General features: G+C 47.1%; 1 protein-coding gene across 3 annotated transcripts in view; it reads right to left on the minus strand.

Moving 5' to 3' along the window:
* fggy (FGGY carbohydrate kinase domain containing) overlaps positions 1–22,032 on the minus strand; it is a 155,690-nt gene that overhangs the window by 12,940 nt on the left and 120,718 nt on the right. For all 3 annotated transcript variants that reach the window (XM_039734715.1, XM_039734716.1, XM_039734717.1), the window contains exons 9-14: positions 15,670–15,777; positions 15,173–15,234; positions 8,113–8,260; positions 6,882–6,956; positions 5,951–6,071; positions 894–988 (exon numbers count right to left, since the gene is read on the minus strand). In XM_039734715.1, the coding sequence (XP_039590649.1) occupies positions 894–988; positions 5,951–6,071; positions 6,882–6,956; positions 8,113–8,260; positions 15,173–15,234; positions 15,670–15,777 (609 nt within the window). The remainder of the gene's footprint in view (positions 1–893; positions 989–5,950; positions 6,072–6,881; positions 6,957–8,112; positions 8,261–15,172; positions 15,235–15,669; positions 15,778–22,032) is intronic.

Genomic DNA, 22,032 nt, shown 5'->3' on the forward strand with positions numbered 1-22,032 from the left:
CCTCTTGGTCACTTCAGTCCTTGGCCAGTGTGTTGGCCCCTTTGGGCGCCCAAGTCGATTGTCCAGCGCGTTTCCCACCTTTGAATGGATGAGTCACTTCCAAGGACTCAGCTGCAGTAAACTGTGGGTCCCACTTTTTGGCCTCGTCACTCCGAGGAGCGCACCACGCCACACCACTTCCCAGCAGCAGACTGGGCGCAGCATAAATGTCACTCCCGTTTAAGGACAGGGCTGGGGGGGCTGCGATATTTCTAGCCTTAAAAGTCAGTGGGATCCACGGAGAGGGCCTGGGAGTCAGCACATTGTCCTGGCAGGGTGGCATTGGCACACAAACATCACAAGCCAGCAGAGCTGACTTCCTCTTCTTGTTGTCATCAGCCCACTGGGTGTTGTCACTGCCACTCATCTTGTGCCCACAGCCTCAAGGCATTGTAAGTGAAACAAAGGGCTCCTCAGATGAAGGCAGCGTGGGGTCAGTCAGTGCCACTGGACCATCTCACCACGGGGTGACAACAGATGGCTATGCCAGGACTCCATGGCATTCTCTGCAACTGAAGCTTTGTAACTTTTTACTGACTGACTGGACTCTTCATTTCAGTGGTATGAAGGCCGTACCCAGAGGGGCAAAGAGACTTGGCACGTGGTACCAGTGGTGGCAGATGCGTGCCGCGCAGGCTGTCGGGAGAGGGAGGGCTGGCCTTTGACATGCCCACCAGCTGAGAGCAGCAACAGATGTCAGCGGGTATCACATATCAGTAAACAGCTTGGAGCGGGCTCATTAACTCAGGCCAGGAGTGCCAATGTAGCTATGAGGCCAGCAGCCTCCCTTGTACTGAAGTAGGGAAGACCACCCATGAAAGTCTCACACCCCCAACCAGATGAACTTGACGTACCTGAATGGATGTGAAATCCCCCGAAGCACAGGCTCCCAGGATGGCGGCTCCCACCAAGACCGACTCCACCTCGTGGGACAGGACGATGGGCAAACCTGCAGGGCATAACAGAGAATTCAAACACCAGAAAGGGGCATTAGCCTGCTCGCCACATTAGGGGTCCGGATCCCCCAAAGCCCCTCAGGGTCACCTTCACTTTATACAGCAAAGCTCAAAAGAGGTGATTGCCGGCTTCTCAATATATAGCGCCTTTTAAGGTGGCACTATCATTGAGTGACTGGCAGAGCATGCTTGGTTTATATTATGTAGTGATCAAGTGATATTGACACTTGTTTTTATATAGCGCCTTTCAAGGGGGGCACTGACAATGAGAGAGTGACCACCACTTACCTCTGTGTTTAATGCCGTGCTCTGAAAAGTGGGCACTGCCACTGAGTACTGCTAACTCATTCAAGATAGATGAGTGGGCATGACCACGGAGTGCTTGGCACATCACTCACTGATGTTATAGAGTGGGCAGTGCCATCAAGCCGTAATGACTTGTCAATTTATATACCACCCAACAGCTGGACGAACAGACAGACAGACAACTGAGAGAAAAAACATTGACCCTGGCAGAGAGGGGGCATTTAATCACAGACATACTGGCAGAGTAGGATTCATTCTTCATTTTACATGGCACATGGGCTCCAACACCTAACAAAAGGGATTAAACGACGCTCACTCCTAACTTCCTATCGTATTCTATAAAATATGCCACCAAGTGTGTGAGGAGGCAGCTCTTCCTATTATGTGAATATAGCGCCTTTACAGACAATGCACTTTATTGTCTTTTTAAAACGGGCACAAGCACAGAGAACATGATAAGACCCTTTGTTTTACATTGCGCCTTTCACAGTAGAATGCGCTTCGCTTTGCATCAAAATGGGCACCATCACTGTGCACATGAGGGCAACTCGCCCTTCATTTTAAAGAGTGGGCACAATGACCACATTTTTGACAAAGTGGCACTGCCTTCTCATTATACATCCATCCATCCATTATCCAACCTGCTATATCCCAACTACAAAGTCACGGGGGTCTGCTGGAGCCAATCCCAGCCAACACAGGGAGCAAGGCAGGGAACAAACCCGGGGCAGGACGCCAGCCCACCGCAGTCTCATTATACTGTACAGTGCCTTTTAAAATGAAATGTTTGGTAAGACCTGGCAGGTGGGCACCACCAAGAAGTGCCATTCCATGGGGGCACCAGTGTACCTTATTCATTGTATTCTTAAAGTGGGCATGACCATGGAGTGCCTGGCATACAAACACTCACCCCAATCAGCACATTCTTGACAAAATAACACTGGCTTCTCATTATATAGTGCCTTTCACAGCGGCACTGTCAGTGCATGTTTGGGAGAGTCAGGCCCGCTGTTTAATTTTATGTAGTCACCTTTAAGTAGCATGATACAGAGATAGAGTGACGCCAGATTGTATATAGTACCTTTCAAGGATGGGCCCGGGACGGGCACACTCCGCATTGTACCCTCTAAGACCGACGAACAACTCAACACTCACTCATCATGTCATATAGTGCCCTGTAGAGTGGGCAGTGCCACCAAGCACTGACTCTTTACTTTGTATAGTACCATTCCAAGGGGGACACTACTCCACATTGTCCATTGAGCTGTGTAAAGTGGGCACTGCCACGGAGTGCCTGGCAGACAAACACTCGCCCCTCTTTTCAAACAGAGTTGGCTCGTCATTTTATATAGCGCCTTCTGGAGTAGAGACAACTTTTAATTTTTTTATAGCACACATTTAAAAGCTGAATTTAAGGAATGACAAGTCTGTGAAGTACACACGACGCTAAATGTTATTTAAAAGAGGCCTCTCTATATAGCGCCTTTTACGGCATTAAACGCTGCATGAGGCCGCACCACTTTATAGTGCTCAGTCCTCGCCACGTGGTAACGCAGTATTGACACTTCTATTGTGATGGACACAATTTTATATTTTATGTAGTGCGTTTTAAAAATGCATTTTATTGGAATTAAAGATTGCATTCCAGGAATTAGATAAGCCAAAAGGAATAGAGCATTAAACGTTAGTCATAACTGACCAGGCCTATATAGCACCTTTAAAAGCGGCACAGCACTTCTCTATAGTGCCCATCACTGCCCACGTGACAGATCAGTAGTGACTTTATTTATATAGCGCCTTTTGGGGTCAAAGAACTTTACATTTCATACATTTTTGTCAGTTTAAGGATCGTGTTACAAATTACATGCCAATAAAATGGAAAAAATAAAAAATAAAAAAACACAGACTCCCAATCCACATGAGAAGGTGCTACTTATATAGCGCCTTTGAAAATGGAGAGTGCGCTTTTAAAATGCGTCTTATTCAGTTTAAGGGTCGTCTTTCAGTGAGTAAATTACACATTAATGAAGTACGTAATACAAAATGTTATTGAAGATGGACCAGACCCCCCCGTCTATATAGCGCCTTACAAAGCAACACTACCATTAAACTGTGTGTGAAGCAACACTTTTATAGGGTGCTCAGCGCTGACCACATGATAAAGTGGCATTGATTCGGCTATTTATATAGCGCCTTTTTGGAGCAGTTTATTTTTTAAAATGCGTTTCATTAAATGTAACACTTGTTTAAATAATAAAGCATACAACAATAAAGGTTTGTTAAAAAAAACCCACACACACCCCATCCCCTACCCATCAATATAGCGCCTTTCAAAAGAGTGCTGGCCTGGAGTCTGGACATCTCGTGAAGGGGCATTGCCTCTGCTGTTTATATAGCGCCTTTTGCAGGGCCCAGAGCTTTTAATTTAATATAGTGTCTTTTTGCAGCGTATTTTACTGAATTTCAAGGATCGCGTTAGTCAGATAGGCACGCAGCATTAAATATTATCAAAAAAACATAAAAAGCCCCGCCTCCTCCCCTACCCATTTATATAGCGCCTTTCAAACTAGCACTGCCACAAAGTGCTGAACAAAGCGGCAGTTTTAAATAAGTGCTCTGACTTTGTGTGTATAGCGCCTTTTGTAGCAAACAGAACTCTTCATTTCATACACTTTATTGAATTTAAATCACAGGTCAGCACACCACACTGTGCTAAACGTTATTAAACACACACCCGAGCTCCCATCTGTATAGCGCCTTTCAAAGCGCCACTGTGTTAGAGTGTGGATTGAAGGTGCACTGACCACATGATAAAGCGGCACTGGCTCTGCTTTTTATAGAGCGCCTTTGAGAACAGACAGAACATTTCATTTTTAGTGTGTTTTTGAAATTGAGTTTTATTAAACTTAAGGATTGTGTCACAATGTTTAATGCATACAGTACAAAATGTCCTTATTTACTACCCATCTATATAGCGCCTTTCAAAGCAGTATCATTATGAAATAGCATTTTTATGCAGTGTACACTGACCACAAAATTAAGTGGCATCAACTCTGCATGTATAGCGCCTTTTAGAGTGGACAGAACTTTCATTTTATTTAATTTTGGGACAATGTCACCAAGAGTATACGTCACTACAGTATGCAGCACTAGACGTTACTGAAGACAGGGGCAGACCTCCCTATCCTAAGCTATACTCGAGGAGTTGCACAAAACTGTTATATAGTGCCTCAGTACTGGTCCACCTGTTAAAGGGCTTCTACTTATATAGCGCCTTTCAGCAGCTCTGAGGCTAAGGATCTGCACTTCGAATACCCATTACTGGCAAAAGAGATCGTACTCTGCTGGGCCCTTAACCTGCAATTGCTGTACAACATCTGATCCTATGCTAGGATCCCAAAGGGGTATGCAAAAACTAACAAATTCTAATAGAAGAAATTGCATAGGGCAGAAATAAAGAAAAAATGGACACATGCAAGTTAGGCGCATTGGCGATTCTGAATTGCCCCTAGTGTGTGTGTGTGTGTGTGCCCTGCGGTGGGCTGGCACCCTGCTCGGAGTTTGTCTCCTGCCTTGCGCCCTGTGTTGGATGTGATTGGCTCCAGCAGACCCCCGTGACCCAGTAGTTAGGATATGGCGGGTTTGATGATAGATGGATGGACACAACCGCTAAACGCAGGCAGCAGTTCTCCTTCGAGCTCGAAAAAGGAGTTGCAGAGACAAGCTCTGCCTTTAGGGGGCGCCTGTGGTTCACGTTTGCTAACCGCGAATTAAACGAAACGCGCCGAGTGGCGAAAGTGAAAACGAGACGCGGACCGCGGAGAAACCGAAAGCAGACACAAAGGAGGCGCCAGCTGGTCCATTTGTTTGTTTGTTTGTTTGTTGTGCCCTGTGTCCCATAGGGGCCGTCCCCGCGCTTGCGGCGACATTTCTAAGATTTCCAGCAAAGTCCTTCGATGGGTCGCCGAAGTTCACGAAACCGCATCGAGAGTTTCGTCGAAAGTGGAAGTGCGAGACAAGCCGAGGGCGGGCGGAGCGCCCACGTGAACGAAAAGATTGTGCCAGGGGACAGTAAAGGACCGGCGGGTAAACAAAAAAAGGTTTATTTAGAATCCAGCGCGACTGCAGATGGGGTGGAGAAGGTGGGTACCACTGGTATGACTTTATCCCGAATAAAGCCCATTACTGTACCTGCATTGTGAGGGGGCGTCAGTTACGGCACTGCGGCCATGTGGCGCGACTTCCCAGAGGGTGATCCGGCTCGCAGGACCCTCATTGTTAAGGACCAGGACAAGGGGATGACCACATAACACATAGACGGTCATTTATGGAGGGTGGGTATGGACCGCGTGTCTGCCTGAGGGGTTTGCCAACCAAGATCCCGAGCTGTCTCGTCGTGTGGTGGGGAAGGCAACGCGCTGTACCACTTCGTGCTCCCTGACCTGACCTGAAGGAGGCGCCCACCTGGGGTGGCAGAAGTTGCTGTCAGAAAGTTTACTGGGGACACTGAATACGCCAGCACAGTGAGACCCCCAGATCTGTCTGTTACCAATGATTCCAGTTGGCATCACTAGCATGTTTTAAAGCAGCTACCACATCGCTAGTGTAAATGCCCAGCAGGACAATGACGGCTGCCCGTCCATACCAACCTGTGACGTCGGCGTGCGTTTGCACAAACAGCTGGTTCTTGCTGAGTCCTCCGCACATGAAGAGGGCATCGATGTGATGGCCAGCGGCTCTCATGGCTTCTAGGATGTGCCGCGTGCCAAGCTGGTGGGTTAAAAGGCATACAGTGAGATGTCTGCGTTTCTGGCACTCCTAGACGCCGTCTGTCCAGTTTCATTTCATATAGCGCCTTTCGGGGTGAACACAGAGTCTATACTTGTCAAAACAGCCAGAAGATAAAACAATGAAGGTCACAGGAGAATTACTGTTATATAGCGCCTTTCACTGCACACACACCGGGAGAGATCTGCAAACTCAGAATGGCAACTGTCCAATAATTTCAGTGACAGGTCACAAGACAAGTGAATGAGACAACATGGCATTATCCAGCTCTGCCAGCCTGCTTTGGCAGTGCTTGGCCTCATCAGCTAGACCACCCACTGGTGTCCCAGAGCTTGCCTACCTCTTGCCCAGTGGTGCCCTGAAGTATCTCTTTGGTCACATACTTATGCCATGATGCTGTGCTCATCCTATGTGCTACAATCCAAGTGGCCTACTTAGCTGAGTGCCAGGCTGAGTGCCCATCATCCCAATGATGACCTCTTTCACCTGTGCTACTGCACCTCAGTGTACCCATCTGCCACATGGTGCCCTAAATATTCCATAAGGTCTCACTTGACTTAAAATGCCTCATCATGCCCATTTCACACCATGTCTGACCCTGGTATGACCAACGGCGCCCACTTAACCTGATAGCCATACTTATGGCACCTTTGCTATACGAATGAGCCAACTGACTGCCACACTCACCCCAAAATCTTCTTGCAGATGCCCAGCATAAGGCACTCCTACCCGGCTAAGACTGCACCTCTGGGGTGGGGCCAATTGTGCTTAAGACCCCCCAGTGACACTTACCGCAACAGCCTGAATGGTGGCCAGGTAGAGGCGTGCCAGGTCTTCGAGCGTCTGGGACAGCGTCAAGCCCACCACCTGCTCAAGACAAACATGAGGGCTTCATTGGCATCAAAGTGGCTTAGCATCCCACAGACTTCTCTTTTCCTTCTGTTCTTCCACAGAATAGCCCCTGGCATCCTGCCCCTCCCCTCATCCATTAAAGGTGGCATTTAGAGGGCACTTTACCAGGGGTCTCTGTGAGACGACACCTGCTCTGAGTCCTGAGATGTTAAAGAGCTCAAGAGGCACAGCTGTTTGGATGACGATGGCCGGAAAGCAGGGAATGGTATGGGAATTTCACAATAGGATGGGAATGAGTGCGGCAGAATCGGGAATGCATGGAAAATAAACTGAAAATGAGGAATGAGAAGGGAATTTTAAAAATGTAAAGGGGAAAAGTAAAAGAGGTCACACGGAAGAATACGGAATTGTATAGGGAACTTTTAGGATATGCTATATCAGGAGTAAATTTGGAATATTGGGAAAATACAAAAGAGGAATGACAGCAGGTGCTTATCAGTACTAGAAACAGAAATAAAGAAAAGGGAATTGAGGAACTGGAATATTCAACCACTAGGAGGACAGGAATATCAGGAAGTGGAATTATCTGTCAGTAATGAAACAGGAATGCCAGGAGCCATTAAAGGAAGAAGGGAGGATGAAATATTACGGGAAAGGATACCAGAAGACTGGAAAATTGGGAAAAGACATGGAAAGGGAGGATGGAAAAATGGAAATTAAATTTAAAAAACGAGAAAGCAACAATAAATGTTTGGAATAAGATTTCTTCTAATGTATGCGGGAATCAAAAGGTCTTCTAAAGATGGCAGAAACTTTGTTTGTCATCTGCATGTACAAACCACAGTGGACATGGCACTCCAGCGCAGCCCTGGAGATGGAGACAAAAATGGGCGGAGCCTCAATCGGACCAGAGTCCGGCAAGTCCAAGCATGAATGGGTGAAGCCGGCTGGATACGTCGGAAAGCTCTCGAGAATTCCAGTCGGACGTCCATCTTGTTACAGCACACCTTCATCGCACACCAACAGCCGGAGAGGCCACTGAGGAGCGAGTCTGGTTACAGGATTCCGCTGTTCTCGAGACGCGGAGGTCACAGGCTGCCCAAGTTTGGCACTTCACCCTCCTACAAAACAACAAACTCCCTCACACTGGTGGGTGGGGGGCATCTCTTACCATGCCTTTCAGAGACGGGTCGGCCAGCGGAGATCTGTTGCCATGGAAATCGGGCCAAACATGGAGGTCTGCAGCCAGAGAGCTCATTGGCACACTCCCTCGAATCTCCTCGAGACGACGGTTCAGGAAAGTGTAGACATTCTCACCACTGCAGGGACAGAAACGTGGAAGAAATGTCAGCCAAGAGAGGAAAGGCCACAACGATGGCCCACTGGGCAAGCAGGACCCACATGGCAGAAGGGCCTGAAAGTGCAGAGAGTGTGCACACTGGCCCAGTCAAGCATCCTTTACTGTATATAGCGCCTTCCACACATGAGACACCAGGGCACAAGCTGAGGCCAAATCACTTCTTAGCACATCCAGGAAACATGTGAATGCAGTCATATAGCGCCTTTCATAGACAACAATCACAGCATAGCTGCAAACTGGCATACAACCAGGCAGAGTCAGTTTAATATAGCGCCCTTCATAAATCACAGACACAGAAGCAGAGGGCAGCTGCAAGGGCATGAGGCTCAACAATCTGCGCACAATCACCCAGTCGGGCAACCTTTACTTTATATAGCACCTTTCACACGAGACAGAGGCGCACATGCCGAGGAATGCTCAGAGCGTAGTGCCCCCTGTAGGTGGCATCAAAAGAGGCAAACGGCTCATGTGCACACACATACAGGTACAAGTATGAGTGCCACTCATATATAACAATTACAGATGTAGACAATAATAATATATATATATATATATATATATATATATATATATATATATATATATATAATATGACAGGCAGTTTTATATAGTGCCTTTCATAAATCGCAGAATTATACAGGCAGGCACAGAAACAGAGAGTAGCTACGAGGGCAGGCGCGTTAATAATCAGTGCGTAATGACACAGTCAGGCAACCTTTACTGTATATAGCGCCTTTCACACATGAGACTCCAGGGCACACGCTGAGGCACCGTCACTTTCTAGCACCTCCCGTCGATGGCATCAAAGAAAACATGTGAACGCAGTCATATAGCGCCTTTCACAGGTAACAATCATAGCGTAGCTGCAAACTGGCATACAACCAGGCAGAGTCAGTTTTATAGAGTGCCTTTCATAAATCACAGACACAGAACCAGAGGGCAGCTGCAAGGGCATGAGGCTCAACAATCTGCGCACAATCACCCAGTCGGGCAACCTTTACTTTATATAGCGCCTTTCACACATGAGACAGAGGCGCACACGCCGAGGAACGCTCAGAGCGTAGTGCCCCCTGTAGATGGCATCAAAAGAGGCAAACGGCTCATGTGCACACACATACAGGTACATGTACCATACAGTGCCCCTCGTCTCTCTACATATATAGGGTGGTCCAAATCTAATTATGCAATTTTCATTACGCTATAAATTATTAAGTTTATTACATAGAAAATCACCCGAAAAATCCCGGACCATCGACAAGTGTGCGAACTGATAACATGAAGAATCGTCCCTGCATAAATCAAAGTCATCCAGACGATCTGGATCTGCATAATTAGGTCTGGACCACCCTGTAATATCCAAAGTCTGTCTGTCCGCTTTTCACGAGACAGCTGCTTCACGGATTTAGATCGGGTTTATTTCTACAATTTGCTTGAACATTCCAGTTGATTCTGCGACTTCTCTCACCGCGCTACGTATCAGAGTTCACTTGCGGTGCCGATTTATTGGCGGGAATCTAAAAGAGTTGCAACGGGCTACGGGGAGAGGGGCGGGGCCCTCCTCACGCACGTGACAGCTTCGGGGCGTGTACCTTACCTCCGCTTAACTAGCGAGCGAGACAACTAGTTGACGGATTTAGATCGGGTGTTTCTCTCTATAATTTGCTTGAACCTCCCGGTTGATTTTGCGACTTCTGTCATCACGCTAAGAATATAAACTAAGCGATATATTCGCGCTTATCCGAAACGGAGGCTGCGGGCCGAGGGGAGTAGGGAGCCGGGTGGGGCCCTCCTCGCTGTCCTGTTTCACTTCTATGTTAGTGAATAACAATTACAGATGTAGACAATGAGGCAGGAATTATAATCTGACAGGCAGTTTTATAAATCGCAGAATTATACGTCAGGCAAAGAAACTGAGAGCAGCATGAGCGTTAATAATCTGTGCGCAATGATACAGTCAAGCAACCATTACTTTATATAGCGCCTTTCACACACCCTGAGGCACGCCCACGGCGTACTGCCACGTATCTGCCACATCCACGTACATGTAAGCATGCATTTATTCACAGAGTGCCTCTCACATATAACAATTACAGATGTAGACAGAGACAGGACTTATAATCTTATATAGCGCCTTTCATAAATTGTAGAATTATACAGGCAGGCACAGAAACAGAGAACAGCTACGAGACCAGGATCATTAGCAATCTGTGCACAATGACCCAGTCAAGCAACCTTTACTTTATATAGCGCCTTTCACTCAGGAGACAGGGGTGCACTACCCGAGGCGCACTCACAGCACAGCATCTCCCGAGGACGACATTAAAGGAAGCAAGACACACGCACATGTAAGCAGACACACACTCATATACAGTCATGGCCAAAATTATCGGCACCCCAGAAAATGCCCCATTTCTCCCAGAAAATTGTTGCAATTCCAAATGTTTTGGTATCCACACGTTTATTTCCTTTATGTGCAAAAACAGAAAAAAAGGAAAATCTGACATCATTTCACACAGAACTCAAAAACCAGGCTGGACATAATTATTGGCCCCCTCAACTTAATATTGGGTTGCACGCCCTTTTGTCAGAAATAACTAAAATCAAGCGCCTCCTATAACCATCACCAAGCTTGTGACGCCTCTCAACTGGAATTTCCGACCACTCGTCTTTTGCAAACTGCTCGAGGTCTCTCAGATTTGAAGGGCGCCTTCTCCCAACAGCAGTTCTGAGATCTCTCCATGAGTGTTTAATCGGATTTCGTTTCGGACTCATTGCTGGCCACTTCAGAACTCTCCAGCGCTTTCTGGATGATTTTCGAGGTATGTTTGGGGTCATCGTCCTGCTGGAACACCCATGACCTCTGACGCAGACCCAGCTTTCTGACATTGCGCCCCAATATCTTTCGGTAGTCTTCAGATTTCATGATGCTTTGCACACAGTCAAGGCCTCCAGTGCCAGAGGCAGCAAAACATCCCCAAAACATCTTCGACCCTCCACCATGTTGGACTGGAGGTACTGCGTTGTTCTTTTCTTTGTAGGCCTCATTCAGGTTTCTGTAAACTGTGGAATGATGAGCTTTACCAAAAAACTCTACCTTGGTCTCTTCTGTCCACAAGACGTTCGCCCAGAAGGATTTTGGCTTCCTCAAGTACATCGTGGCAAACTCCAGTCTGGCTTTTTTATGTTTCTGTGTCAGCAGTGGGGTCCTCCTGGCTCTCCTGCCATAGCGTTTCATTTCGTTCAGATGTCGACGGACAGTTCGCGCTGACACCTGGAGTCTGCAGAACACCCTGAATACGTTTTGAAGTTGATTGGGCTGTTCATCCACCATTCGCACTCTCCTTCGTTGAAGTCTTTTATTAATTTTTCTCTTCCGTCCACGTCCAGCGAGATCAGCTACAGTGCATTGTGTTGTGAACTTCTTGATTATATGGGCAGAGGAACATGAAGATCTCTGGAGATGGACTTGTAGCTGTGAGACTGTTGATATTTTTCCACAATGTTTGTTCTCAAGTCCTCAGACAGTTCTCTGCTCTTCTTTCTGTTCTCCATGTTTAGTGTGACACACTCAGACACACAACACAAAGGCTGAGTCCACTTGTCTCCATTTTAACTGGCTTCAGGTGAGACTGCTATATTGCCAGCACAGGCGAGTTCAAACGAGCGTCATATGCTTGAAATAAAACGATTCACCCACAATTTGGAAAAGGTGCCAATAATTTTGTCCGGCCCGGTTTTGGAGTTCTGTGTGACGTGATGTCAGATTTGGCTTTTTTTTCCTGTTTTTTGTGTTGTTCCAATGCACATAAACATGTGGATACCAAAACATTTTGGAATTGCAACAATTTTCTGGGAGAATTCCAGGGGTGCCGATAATTTCGGCCATGACTGTAGCGCCTATCATGGATAACAGTTACACATACTCCGACAGGCACTGTTTCATATAGCGCCTTACATAAACTTCACCACAACGGGCACAGACAGACATGTGCTTATATGTTGAGGGGCACACGAGTTCAGGGTGACACAGCAGGTGGGAGTGGGTGAGGCGAAACGATCTGCACCCAAGGACCCAGTCAGTCACCCTTTATATAGTGCCTTTCATACACACACATAAACTGGCATACACTCATATAGTGCCTTTCAAAGATAACAATCCCACATAATCAGGCAGTCACTGCTTTATACAGCGCCTTTCATAAACGCCCACCCATCACCGGCACACTCACACCTATGCATGCAGTCAGCCGAGTGGCCTCCATCTTATATAGCACCTTTCACAGATCCGCGTTTATACACAGACAATTGGCTTTTACTACACAAGGCCCATGAGGCTTTACAAGAGAGCGGCAGGGCGGCTGATCCCTTCTCCCAGTACAATTCCACAGATGGCCCGGTGGAGCCGAGTGCCCAGTGAGCCCCTGGAGCCCCCATTCAGTCGGCAGGGCTGTGGCTTTGTGCCTTCCGACTGCCAGGGAACTCGCTGGCAAATGTGTAGCTGAGGCCGTGTCAGGGCGGTCCCATGGGGGGCATTGCCGTCCTCGGTTTTGACCCCTGGCCCTTGCGCAGATGTTCATTTGGCTTTCAACCATAACACACATTTTTTCATTAAGGGCTGCTGCACGTGTGCTGCTCCTTCTCGGCCCCTGGGGGGCCTAACAGAGCGAGCCGAGGTGAATGTGAGGGTCTGCCGAATGGTGAACACATGCCAGGACAGACACGTCCCTTCAGCAGACCGTCGGGCTTTGTTTCTATGAAATCCCACTGTGTCTGACTCCTGCCACCCGAAGTCTCACTCTCTCTGCTTTCCATCTTCTTTAGCAGAAGTTCGGAATTACAAAAATTCCCCTGGTACTCCGCATCTCTGTATGGCTGTCGTTCCCACAATTCCACACACCTACTGAAGTAAACGTTGTGCTCCAAATCCAATGCACCAAACAGAATTCCCACTTCCTCATAGTGAAAATATCCTCCTTCTGACTAATCTACTCTTTATTAGCACTCAGTAGGAAGTCTCATCTTTCCCAAGGATTCTATTGGGGATCCAACCCAAATCCAAAAATCCAAAATCAGAGCAAAATTCCCATCTTTCAAAAGTATCTTTAAGAATGCTCTCACTCTGCATCTGCTCCAAATTCCAAGTGCAGTTATCTTCTTTCCAATATCCCTTTCTTTAAAAACCATAAGAAAAAACTTAAATATTCCAAACAGAATTCCCATCTCCTCCACATTCCAAGTCAAAGGATCCTCCATCTGACCAGTCTACACTTCATAACAGCTCTGTACGAAGGTGTTTTTCCCAAGCATTCCAAACAGGAATGCAACCTTTCTAAAGTTTAAAATTCCTCCTTCCTTCTTTTCCTTCCTTCCATAAAATGAGAAAAAAAAATCCTAACTTTCAAAAGTACCTTCAGGAATGCTCTCAGTCTGCATCTGCTCCACATTCCAAGTGAAGCTGTCTTCTTTCAACTATTCCTTCCTTTAGAAACCATAAGAAAAAAAAACTTGCTTTCCCAAATATTTCAAAAATGGAATTCCCACCTCCTCCACATTCCAAGTCAAAGGATCCTCCATCTGACCAGTCTACACTTCATAACAGCTCTGTACGAAGTCGTTTTCTCCAAGGATTCTGAACAGGTATCCGGCTTTTCTAAAGTTTAATATTCTTCCCTGCTTCCATAGAATTGAAAAAAAAAAACTCCCATCTTTCAAATGTTATTTTCCTCAAATGGTCACAAGAGCAGCGCTCTCTACCAACTATTCCTTCTTTTTACTTTAAAAATCAAAAGAAAAACACTTGCTTCCTCCTCCACATTCTGAATCAAAGGATCCTCCTTCTGACCAATTCAGTCTTTGCATGAGCTCTGCAGTAAGTCTCATTTTTCCCAAGGAATCTAATTAATAATCTTCCCTCCTTTCACAAAATCAGAATGAAATTCTGTTCTTTCAAAATCCATTTTCTCAAACACTCACAATCCGCATCGGCTCCACACGCAGGGCCCAGCTGTCTCCTCCCCACTATGTATTATTAGACAGGGATGCTATGGTGGCACCCCGACGGTTCATTCCGACTTCTTATTTGTTAGTCTTATTCAGAGGTGACAACACCGCCATCTAAACTCGGGGTGACGTCCCCCTCCACTCAGGCAGGGACAGCGGCAGAGGAACGCCAAGTCAGGATGTTGGGAATACAAGCAGCATTGAGCAACTGGATGAGCAACTGGGCAGCTCCCTAGGACTCTGATGTAGTGGCAGGCGCTCGCAGGTGTGATCTATCTATCTATCTATCTATCATATAGTGCCTTTCATATATCTATCTATCTATCTTTCTTTCTTTTTCTGCAATCAACAGTACTTTCATTTCCAAAGAACTAGAATCAAAAGCCAGAAAGGAGCTATATAAACTTTCTTTCACTTTGTACATCCATCCATTTTTCTCTCTTTCTTTCTTTCTCTTTCTTTCTTTCTTTCTTTCTTTCTTTCTTTCTTTCTTTCTTTCTCTGCAATCAACAGTACTTTGATTTCCACAGAGCTAGGATCCAAACCCTAAAAGGAGCTATATAAACTTTCAGTTTGTCTATCTATCCATCCACCCATCCATTTCTCTTTCTTTCTCTCTTTCTCTCTCTCTCGCCACAGCAGGACTTGAACTCAGGGTCTTCAGACTACACAGTCACCTTATCCCTCACTACTCAAGTTCCATGTTCAGATCTGCTGACATCTTGTAATCCAAAGGGCCCGAGTGCAAACCCCACCGCTGCCACCATCTCAGGTGGGATATTAGTGTTGGTGCCCAAGCCCCTGAGCACAGACACTCCCAAAACTAAACAGGAGACAAAATGGCAGATTTGGGTGAAAGCCTCACTCTGACCTGTGCTCAGCTCGTCTCTGCAGCTCCGGGAAGGCGGCGTGTCCTCGGACGATGAAGTCCAGCTGTAAGACACAAGAAGGACAGATAAGGGGGACAGATGAGCAGATGTCACACGGTAATGACAGTCTGGGGAGTTCAATGGTGACGCAGCTCTTTCTCACATCATATGAATGGCAAAATAAAATAAGAGAGAAGCCACTGCAGGCACATGGAGTTTCCACTTCCCTTCCCGGCCCCCTCGTCTCGTTCCTTCCTCCATCCCATCTTCTTGCTAATAAGAACTCATCTATCAAATGGGAATGAACCATGAAGAGGATGCAGGGTGCTATATAAGAGCCCACAGCAGCCCAACCTTATGAGGTGTGAAGGCCATCTGAATTTTTGCCCCCTTACTCACTGACCACCAGCAGGATGGGCTCTCAGTGGGTCACACAGGCAGGCAGGTGGTCCTCACGTGTCCCCAACAGTCTCAGCTTCTCGTCTCCCCACACACTCACCAGTCTGCCCGTTGCGCTCTGTCCACCTTCATTTAGCCAAAACCCTGGCACCATGGCAGAGAAGTACGGACCCCAAACTCCTGGAACAAAAAGGGGCTTTTCACTTATCTGAAATGAAAACAAAAAAATGGAGAGACATGAAGCTGGAGGAGACTGCCAGGTCAAGCTTGAAAATGGAAGACCACCCCACATGAACATCTGGCAATGTCTGCACACCACCCGGCCACTGAGTGGGGAGGGCAACTAATGAAGAAGAGAAGCTGCATAAAGAGACCCTGAGAAACGGGCAGAACAGCCCAACCAACTCACAAGGTGGGCTTTGTTGTGTTCTTTCATCTGAGCTCCAAAACAAAGGCTGGAGAATTCACTTTCATCCTTTATTCCCACTTGTGTTTCGAGTCCCCAAGAAATTCTTTCATCTTCCCCACTTTTATTGTCCGCTGCAGAGGACCCTGGTGCACACACGCCACTCAGGAAAAACCCCACGCAAACACCAGGAGACGATAACTGGACTGGGATTTGAACCCGGGACCCTGGAACTGAAATTGTGACCCACAGCTCCACACAGACACATAATGAGAGAAGTCAGGATTTACGATTGGTTTATACTTTCTCTCACCTCCTTAATGGAAGCCGATTTCTGTGTGGCTGTCACCGTATGTTGGCCGTACTCCGTGTTAATGTCTGTGACGCGCCACCTACTGGAATTCATTGTTACAGCACTGACCAGCTGCTTCAGCCTGGCGATGGCATCACAGATGAGTCACCAACAGTATGAGCTTGGAGGTCCATCATTCGAATGAGCAGCTTCAGCGCCAGCTGCAGGGCGGCCTTAAAGGATGGCGAGTCTGCCAGAGTCACCCGAGTTCAATGCCCATTACAGTGGGACAGAAAGGTACGGAGCGAAGTATTCTCAGTACAACAATTTTGAACGGAGACCTTTGTGAAAAAGCGGGCAGGGAGGTCATGTGAAATCGTGAGGTGCTCATCCATAAAGAAGATTGTGATTATTTGGGTGAATAAATCCATCCATCCATCCATTATCCAACCCGCTATATCCTAACTACAGGGTCACGGGGGTCTGCTGGAGCCAATCCCAGCCAACACAGGACACAAGGCAGGAAACAAACCCCGGGCAGGGCGCCAGCCCACCGCAGGGCACACACACACACACCAAGCATACACACTAGGGACAATTTAGAATCGCCAATGCACCCTAACCTGCATGTCTGTGGACTGTGCGAGGGAACCCACGCAGACACGGGGAGAACTGTGAGGCAGCAGCACTACCACTGTGCCACCGTGCCACTCGGGTGAATAAATAAACAAATAAATAAATAAGGGAAGAGGCAAGGAGCCAGTGACACTCGGTACCGGCAAGCACCGCAGCTGTACAGCATGTTGTAATGCACGTGCTGCATTTTTCATTCCAACAGATGGTGCCTCACAAACATTGCTGTTGAGAACACAATAGCAAACAAGGCAACAGACAAACTGATACCATAAGTTAATACTGATGGTGGGCATTTTGATTAACGTTTCTGATTTGATTCTTCTGAACTACACGGTGAAGTGATTCGAGTCATTTGATTTATCAATAATAAGAATTGCAAATGGACCATTTATTGAATTGTATTACTGTACTGCTATGTATTATATTAGATATTAACCTCCTGGGCAGCTACAATGGCACACTGGTAGCATGAGTGCCTCGCAGTAAGGAGATCAAGAGTTGTGTCCCCTGCGTGGATTCTGCACGTCCTCCCCGTGTCTGTGTGGGGGTCCTCCAGGTGCCTCAGGTTTCCTCCCACAGAAAGGCACAAACCCACACCTGTGTGTAGAAGGTCCCACGATTCACACTGCATGTCAGGTCAGACACCAAGCCATGAGGTCCAAGGACCTCTCTGGAGACCTGCCATCATCAAGCTGGGTCATCACACCATCTGTAGAGCTTTGTGCGTTCCCAGTGGTCTCAAGGACTGTGACACAGAAGACGTTTGGAACCACCAGGACTATTCCTTGAATTGGGGGTCCGGTCAAACTGAGTGACCAGGCGAGAGGAGCCTTGGTCAGAGAGGTAACTGAGAATCTAATGGTCACAACTAGCTGAGCTTCAGAAAGTCCTCTGACGAGACGGGAGAACCTGTGAGAAGGACGGCCATCTCAGCTGCACGCCATCAACCAGATGTCTCTGCTGTGGTGACGTGGCACCGTCACGGTCACGGTCGAGTGAAAGGCATTTTTAAGGACCCTGACAGCCTGAAGAAAAAGATTCTCAGGTCTGATGAGACAAAAACTGAACTCTCTGGGCAGACCTCCAGTCATTATGTCTGAGGAGCAGGCACAGCTCATCACCTACTTAATGCCATCTCTTTGGTGAAGCAGGTGGTGGCACCGTCACACTATGGGGGTGCAGGGACATGGAGACTGGCCAGGATTCAACCAAATCCAGAGAGGTCCTTGAAGAAAACCTGCTTTGGACTGCACCCCGCCTCAAATTAAAGATGACAGTTCAATGAGGTCCTTGAAGCCTAACCTGCCCCAAACTGAATGCTGCGGTTCAACTTTTAGAAGTGACCAGCCGTGACAACGCTGAAGTGGCCTCAGGACAAGTCTCGGAGTGGCCCAACCAAAGCCCAGACTTAAATCAAATAGAAGATGGGGGGATCTGAAGATGACACTTGACAGACGTGTCCCACCTAGTCTGATGGAGAGTGACAGGAAGAATGGGACCAGCTGTCCAAATCCAGGTGTGCAAAGCCTGTAGAGACCTCGCCAAGAAAGCTGCCCAAGTGCTGCGTTAAAGCTCTGAATAATGATAACCTTGCAAACTATTCTGAAAATATGTCTTCACTTTGTGTGGGTTTTTGGGTGAAGACAGATGGGCAAAGCTGGCAATAACATGAAATCTTCAACACAATAACACGCGCAGAAAACAAGGAGGGTCTCGGTCCGCTGTACGTGTACAACATGAGCTGCTGTCTGTCCATCCAGCAGTGTCCCTCAGTCAGGCGTATTCCCCATTCACGTGTTAGTAGGAGGCGCCATCTGTTAGAATGTACTTTGTAATAAAATGCACTGCAGTGTTCATTCCAACAGATGGTGCACCGTAAAGATTAGCTCTGCTGTGAAAAACAGAGGCAGCAGACAAACTGACACTACAGCTACAAGGAGATTGTCAATAGAAGATAAAAGAGAATGACAGGGGGAGCACAAATAGCAATCAGGACACTCTGGTGTAAAAATGAAGAAAACACAAAACGGCATAAAATACAAAAGTGCGTCGAAAGGCTCGGAGCAAACGTGAAACCTAAAAGTAACTCAGTTAGCCAGCCCAAAACACAAAGGGAAGAAAACTGACGGAAACACCCGTGTGCTCAGTAGTCTGCACGGACGGCTCCATCCTCATAACATTCTGTAACTGTTGCTGCTAAGTTGTGACAAGCGGGGGTCCGAGATTCTTCAAGTTTGTGGTCAGGCAGGTCTGCTCACTGATGATGGCACCGGAGAGAGCGGCAAGAAGAGGCATGTCGAGCAGCACAAGTAAGTAAAACATTTCAATGAAATCGCTACGCCGGACAGTAAGGGCCATAAAAACCTTTAATGGAGATCACACACTAAAGGGCGACACAGTCAGGTATACAATCAGGGACAGAGTTTACATTGCCCCCTAGTGTCTGCACTCCGCCACTGAGGCCATCTGTGACTACACTGCCCCCTAGTGTCTGCACTCGGCCACTGAGGCCATCTGTGACTACACTGCCCCCTAGTGTCTGCACTCAGCCAGTGATGGTAACTCTGACTGCACTGCCCTCTTGTGTCTAAACTTTATTGCTGTTGGTATTTCCAACTCTGTCGCCCTCTAGTGCATAAGCTCTGTCACTGATGGTATCTCTGCCTACACTGCCCTCTGGTGTCTGCACTCAGTTACTGATAGAATTAATGACCACATTGGCATTTAGTGTCTGAATTCTGCCAACGATGGTAACTCTGACTGCACTGCCCTCTAGTGTCTGATCTCTGTCAATGATGATGTCTCTGACTACATCACCCTCTGATGCTTGAGTGCTGTTACTGATGGTATTACTGAATGCACTGCCATTTACTGTCTAAACTTTATTACTGCTGGTATTTCTAACTCCATAGTTAGCACTAACTCTTCTAGTGTTCAAACTTTACTATTGATGGTATTAATGACTACATCACCTCTGGTGTCTGAGTGTTGTTATTGATGGTATTACTGACTGGACTGCCATCTACTGTCTAAACTTTATAACTGCCGGCATTTCTAACTCCATCGCCCTCTAGTGTGTGAACTTTACTACTGATCGTACCGTATATCTTCTAGTAATGGTGGCCGGCTTCTTATTGACGGCCGTTTCCAATAAACGGCGGGTTTGAAGAGATGTCGCGACAAATAGACGCCGGTCTCCTTTAAGCGCCGGTCTGTAGTAAACGCCGATCTCCAATGACCCACTGCCTTTTTCGTGCGCTAATCCTCTTTTCGTACCACCTGGGCTACCGCCCTCCTGCAGTGAATCATACGGTAAGTACCTTTTCGTGTCAAAAATGTTTTGTCGTCGGATGCTATCGAGGAAGCGAGAAAGTCAAAAAGAAATTTCTTTGTGTACATTTTGCCCTTTCGTCTCCACGTCAATCATAACCCCACAGGGAGGGCAGAGGTGGCGGGAAGAACATGAAAATGCCATCTTCGACACGTTCATCCTGATAAAACGGATTACTGCGCGACAACAAGCAATGGGAGTACCTGTATTGCCATCACAAGAAGAGGAAGATGAAGAAGAACTCGCAAATAACGAAGCAATCATGACCTATTCAGACGACGAGTAGATGGTAAGTACTGTACTTTGTCGTATCTTATCCAGTCTCATGTCGTAATGTATACGTATATGCGTGAGTTTCGAGCTTATTGCATTTCCTTATGTTCCGCAGGGGACTTGTCGGGCTGATGAGCGCTTTCGTGCGAAATTCGGACTGGTGCAGGCCAGTGCTGGTGGCATCATTGGCAAGAAAGTTGACGTCTACCGTACCTGTTTTTCATGCTTACGGTAGTACCGCACTGTATACTGCTTTAATAAGACCGTACTGCTGTACTGATAATTCCATTAAATCCTGAAATGTTCATCCGGTGTTGTTGCCTACATTTTGTGCCCGTAAATACGGTACCATACCGTATTTTACTGCCAAATGAACCCCGTTTACCCATCACCATTCTGTCTGCGAGGCAAATAATAGCCAGTCTCTTTTAAACACCGGGCCGTCCGAATAATTTTTTGAATAAACGCCAGGGCTACTATTGGAAGATATACGGTAATAATGACTATATTGCCCTCTAGTGTCTGAACTCTGTCACTGATGGCATCTCTGACTACACTGCCCTCTGGTGTTTACACTCAAGTGGTATTAATGCCCACATTGCCCTCTGGTGTCTGAACTCCGTCAATGAAGATGTCTCTGACTAGATCACCCTCTGGTGTCTGAGAGCTGTTATTGATGGTATTACTGATTACACTGCCATCTTGTGTCTAAACTTTATAACTGTTGGTATTTCTAACTACATTGCCCTCTAGTGTCTGAACTCTGCCATTGATGGCATCTCCGAGTACACTGCCCTCTGGTGTCTGTGATCACTTATAAAATTATACGGTCAGAGTAGAGTGATATTTCTTACTCGCATGTGCTAATCGACACACACACACATCGCCAGCCTCCAACTCCACGATCAGTAAGTTGAGCTCCCTGGCCTTGAACCCCTCTGGGCACATTGGTCATAACCTGGCAGCCTAACAAAAAGCATTCCAGTCTCCCATCAGGACCCCGTCAGCTTTTTGACAAACTTCTCGGCTTACGTACAAACCAAGTGGCTCCTGCAATTTCCGATGCCCAAGCATGGCAAGTGTGTCTCCTGTGGAAGCAGCAGGCACACTGTGACAAGTCACTCGACGGTGGCTTTAACGGGGGGCTCAGATGGCAGCTTGCTTGCAGCAGTGGAAGGCCCCGCCTCCCCAGGCTCGACATAAAGAGGAAAGGGGAAAATGACAAAGAAAATGAAAAGGCCAAATGAACATCAGAGGATCAGCGGCTCCATGAAGAACAAATAAATATTACAGATGACAAATAAAATAATCAGGACACTAAGACACGGGTTCAAAGCCAAGGGCAGCCTGTCTGAGCCTCGCTTACTTTGGGCAGACCATTACATTGTAATCCATTTTCAGGTCACATTGTTATTTCTGTTTCTTATTTTGAACTGATGTTGGTGCCCTCTACCTTCTGCCCTGCACTTTCCATTATTTTGGAGTGATTAATTGGCATTGCTGAGCTGCATATTCCACAGGCTCA

Source organism: Polypterus senegalus, chromosome 14, assembly GCF_016835505.1.
Source record: "Polypterus senegalus isolate Bchr_013 chromosome 14, ASM1683550v1, whole genome shotgun sequence".
In the NCBI taxonomy this organism is placed as follows: domain Eukaryota; kingdom Metazoa; phylum Chordata; class Cladistia; order Polypteriformes; family Polypteridae; genus Polypterus; species Polypterus senegalus.